The sequence below is a fragment of the Montipora capricornis genome, chromosome 3 (assembly GCF_036669925.1).
Source record: "Montipora capricornis isolate CH-2021 chromosome 3, ASM3666992v2, whole genome shotgun sequence".
NCBI lineage: Eukaryota > Metazoa > Cnidaria > Anthozoa > Scleractinia > Acroporidae > Montipora > Montipora capricornis.
The window spans coordinates 37,411,724-37,415,806 of NC_090885.1; the positions used below are offsets into that span (position 1 = coordinate 37,411,724).

General features: G+C 38.9%; 1 protein-coding gene across 1 annotated transcript; it reads left to right on the forward strand.

Annotated features, from left to right (window-relative positions):
- On the forward strand, nucleotides 1–3,732 carry LOC138041343 (homeobox protein GBX-2-like). The gene is made up of 3 exons (XM_068887123.1): nucleotides 1–131; nucleotides 1,177–1,562; nucleotides 3,191–3,732. The coding sequence occupies exons 2-3, from the start codon at nucleotides 1,262–1,264 to the stop codon at nucleotides 3,466–3,468; spliced, it is 579 nt and encodes a 192-aa protein (XP_068743224.1). The 5' UTR covers nucleotides 1–131; nucleotides 1,177–1,261; the 3' UTR covers nucleotides 3,469–3,732.
- Nucleotides 3,733–4,083: the final 351 nt, after the last annotated feature.

Here is a 4,083-nt window from a genome sequence, read left to right on the forward strand (position 1 = left end):
TTAGACCTTTCTAACACTGGAAAAGTTAGGGTGTGAGAAAACCGTGGCGTCAGCTTGGTGACCAACTGTTTTCCGGAAAAGAGGTTCTTCTGCGCAAAGACGCATGCCAATTATAATTTCAAATAGGGAAGGTTAGTAAAATTCTCCAAATTCTGAATATTTCTAAACGCTGCTGTCAGGCTGAAATATTAGGGAAATGTCCTTCTTACTTTTCTTCTGTTTTTTCTTCTTTTTCTTTCCTGAGGACGATTTCCAGATCTTTCATTCGCCTTATTGCATGAAAAAAAAAAACCACCTCATATTGGCTTTGAAATTAGATCGCAATAGGCTTGACACCTTTGGCGGATTTTAACCCAATCTGAGTTTCCAATCTAATCGCTCGCTAATCACGCTTATCTCCACTTCATATTGCTCTTTTCTTCAGCCTGTAGATAATTTTAACAAAAATGCCCTTTACTGTGCGGGCTCATTTGTATACCGGCTAGCAAACAATCAAATTAAATGATATCCAGCTAATGATAGTCTCCAGAACGGACTACTCAGTCGTCTCTGTGTCCTTTTCCAAGAGATCGTCAAAGACGTTTTCGAGCCATTTTGTTTTTCGATACACCTGATACACACATGCACTCATATAGACTTCAAAATGAGGAGAAATCCAATGTAATCCAGTGTTTATTTGGAGCAGTTTCACCTGCGTCAGTCCGCTTGCTGATCATCTCTCCAAAATGCTGTAAGCTCTCTTGAGAATTTTGCGGGCAACTGTTTTGAAGAACCTCGATATTACCAAGTTATAAAATTTCCAAAAGTTTATTTTTCAAATTATGATCATCCAAGTTACATGTTAGCTATTCATTATTTTAGCTTTTGGCAGCCTGTCCTAACTGAAGAGGGAATTAATTATTGCTTTCTCAAATCGGCCTCACCGTCCTTATCTTGCAGATGGAAAAAGATAAAATGACTTTTAACAAACCAATGACTTTAAGTGCGATTACTGTACAATTTACAATGAACAGTTTGCTGTAAAAAGAAACTAAAGAACAAAATAGTGCCGGTGTAGATTGAATAGTGTTACATCCGACCTTATGATTAAGTTATTATTAAACACAGCTCAATGCAAACAAAAAGGAGAAATATAAATATTACAGCAATATCCGTTTTCGTTTCTCCTATTTATAGACCTAAGCTTAGGCGTACTTATAACTGGATTACATTCGTCCCAAGAAGAACTTCGCTCAGTGTCCACGAGAAATCAGATCACTGCATGATGGCAGGCAATTTTCTCTACTATCGCTATCCTTGCTCTTCCGTGGAATGCAATGGATCTATGTGGAGATACCAAGATATCGGGACCACTTCCCTTTCAAGTCAATACCAGACTCAATCCTGTGCCCGTTTACCACCAGAAACAAAGCTCATTTCATATCAAACGTCCGCAAAGGATTACGACTCCATATCGACCTCAATGAGTAACATGCGCGACAAGCCTCGATGGACCTCATATCCTTGTCAGGCTAGAGAAACACAACAAAGCTGCCCAGAGGTTAAAGTGAGTCCAGCAAGAGGTAGACTGAATTAGTTACTTTGCACGTATTATGACTGAAGACTGAAATCCTATACTATCAACGAAACGCTGTTGGCAGTCTTTCTCTTGAATAGACCAGGATATTGTACTTTGATAGCAAACGTTCTCAATCACACAAAGTAACTCAAGTAAAAAGTCACATCGAACAAAATCAACATTTCTACTGGAAAAAACGATGTTGTAGCTCATCTGAGTAATCACAAGTACTACTACTAAATCATATCGTCATGATAAGTCTTATTTGGCTTTATTTACTTTGGTATTTGTAAGTAGCTTAAAAGGAAGGTAACAGGCTCTGAGTATTTTCCCACACAAAAATGATGTCCCGCAAAGACAAAATCAGATACACAGGCGGACAAATTTAAGGTATTGTTTGAAACTGCACGGTTGCTGTGTTCTCACTTCCTATTTAAAAAAAAAACGGCACGAGAAAATAGCAGCTTCATACAATGCACTCACATATGAATTTGACAGTCCGCTTTTTCTCATTATTGTAACTGTGACACAAACTATGAAACAAATATTCCAAAGCTGTTCGCTCAAATTAAAATTTTTAATTTTTAAATTCCTAAAACAAATTCAATTTGATCGGAAGAAGATACTTCTGAGGAACCCGACCCCCTTCACAACTCCATAAAAGTCCTCTCTATTCATCTGTGCTTAACTTGAATTTCCGTTTCAGCTGCGGTTACACAATGATAAACGGCAACTATGTTACCGGTAAAAATGCACTACGATGTAGTAAAGTGTCAGTGTTCAGTTTGAAACTTTTCAAAAGTACGCGGTTAATCCTTTTTCAAGTAAGGCAATCCCCATTTTTGTCTCCGTTTCGCGTCGTCCGACCGACCCAAATTTTGGGCATTTTCCAAAAAAAAAAAGTTAACGACGTTTTTAAGCCATTTTTATGTCGCACAGGAGTTTTGGTGGTTGATCCTTTTTCCCACGCTGTCTTAATTTTGTCACAACATCCGCCAACTTTTCCGCCATATCGATTTTGGGTTCACGTCTTGTTGTTTTCTTGGCTCCACAGCTATGATGCCGGGTTACCAGGCCTCCGATTCCGAGAATGCTTATGATTTTTTTTTTAGGTTTTTTTTCTCAATCCGACCGACCGACCCAATATCAGGAAACCCAGTCGACGGTAAACAACAAAAAAGGGGATGACCTAACCGCAAATGGGCATCTTACACTGCCTTCCGTAAGAAAACGATACAATTTACTAATTGTGGATCTTTGCTAAGAGGACTACGACTTTTTTGAATTCTTGCTTGTTCTGTTAACCTATGATAACAATAATTTTATCACATTCAATAACCGGATTTTCAGAAGAAAACTGCCGTAAATAACATTGAAGTTGAGACAGAAAAGGGAATTTTATTGTTCGTGGCTCACGTTTTCCACAAACCATTGTTTTCCGTATTGTCAACGAGTTGTTTTGTAAATCAAAAAGAAACCTATCTGATCCAAATGAAAAACGCACGAAGCGAGAATACTTTTGCACAATTCACGTGCTTTCGCCGACCCGAATTTTATATGTCATACTAAAACTGTGTAAAAGTCTTTGCTTAAAGGAAATTGTCTCAAGACACTCTTTCTTTGTCTCATCAGCGCAGAACAGCTCCACCACAGCACAAGGAAGTCAAAAATCAGGGAATCGCCGACAACGCCGTAACCGTACTGCTTTCACGCCATTCCAGCTCCTGTGCCTTGAAACCTCATTTGAAAAAAACCACTACGTCGTTGGTTCAGAAAGAAAACAGCTGGCGTCCTACTTAAAGCTCAGCGAGACACAAGTGAAAGTATGGTTTCAAAACAGACGAACCAAATGGAAGCGACAAGCGTTAGAAAACAGACCAGACTTAAACAAGGACCCCTTAACACCATAGTGGGAGGAAAATTTACGAAACTTGTGTCAGTTATGTCAGTACGAGCCAACTGGCAATTTCACTTTTGTGAATGGGTGCCTGTAAGGACAAAGATGATTGATCCTAGAGGATCATGGGCCTGCTTCCTCTAGTATTAAGAAAAAACTAGTTTTTGCAGATCGCTTTAAAACTCACAGTCGACTGTAACTCTTCACTGATTTTGTATAAACAGCATGTTTACTGAAATGTAGTGCAATAAATTGTCAATGGGTTAATTACTTTCATTCTTCATAACTCTTTGCACCTACGCTGTCATCAGGGAGAGAAGGGGAAGGGAAACGCAGCGCTTTCATCCTCTTGTGCGAGTCTACAGTGTCACATGTGACATTTACGAAGGACATTGGATACAAACGTTGGTGCAGCTAAATATCGATGGCAATGACCCAATTTCGATATGTTAAAATTTAGTCTCTGACAAAAAGCATCATCTCGAGGTTCCGGGGAAAAAAATCATGCAAAACGAGCTTCGAACTTCTGTCGAATGGTCTTTTTACAATAACTGGGCAATTTCCCGCGCGCTGATTTCCTAACTTTTATCATCAATAAGAGTACGGACACAAAAAATTGTAATTTATG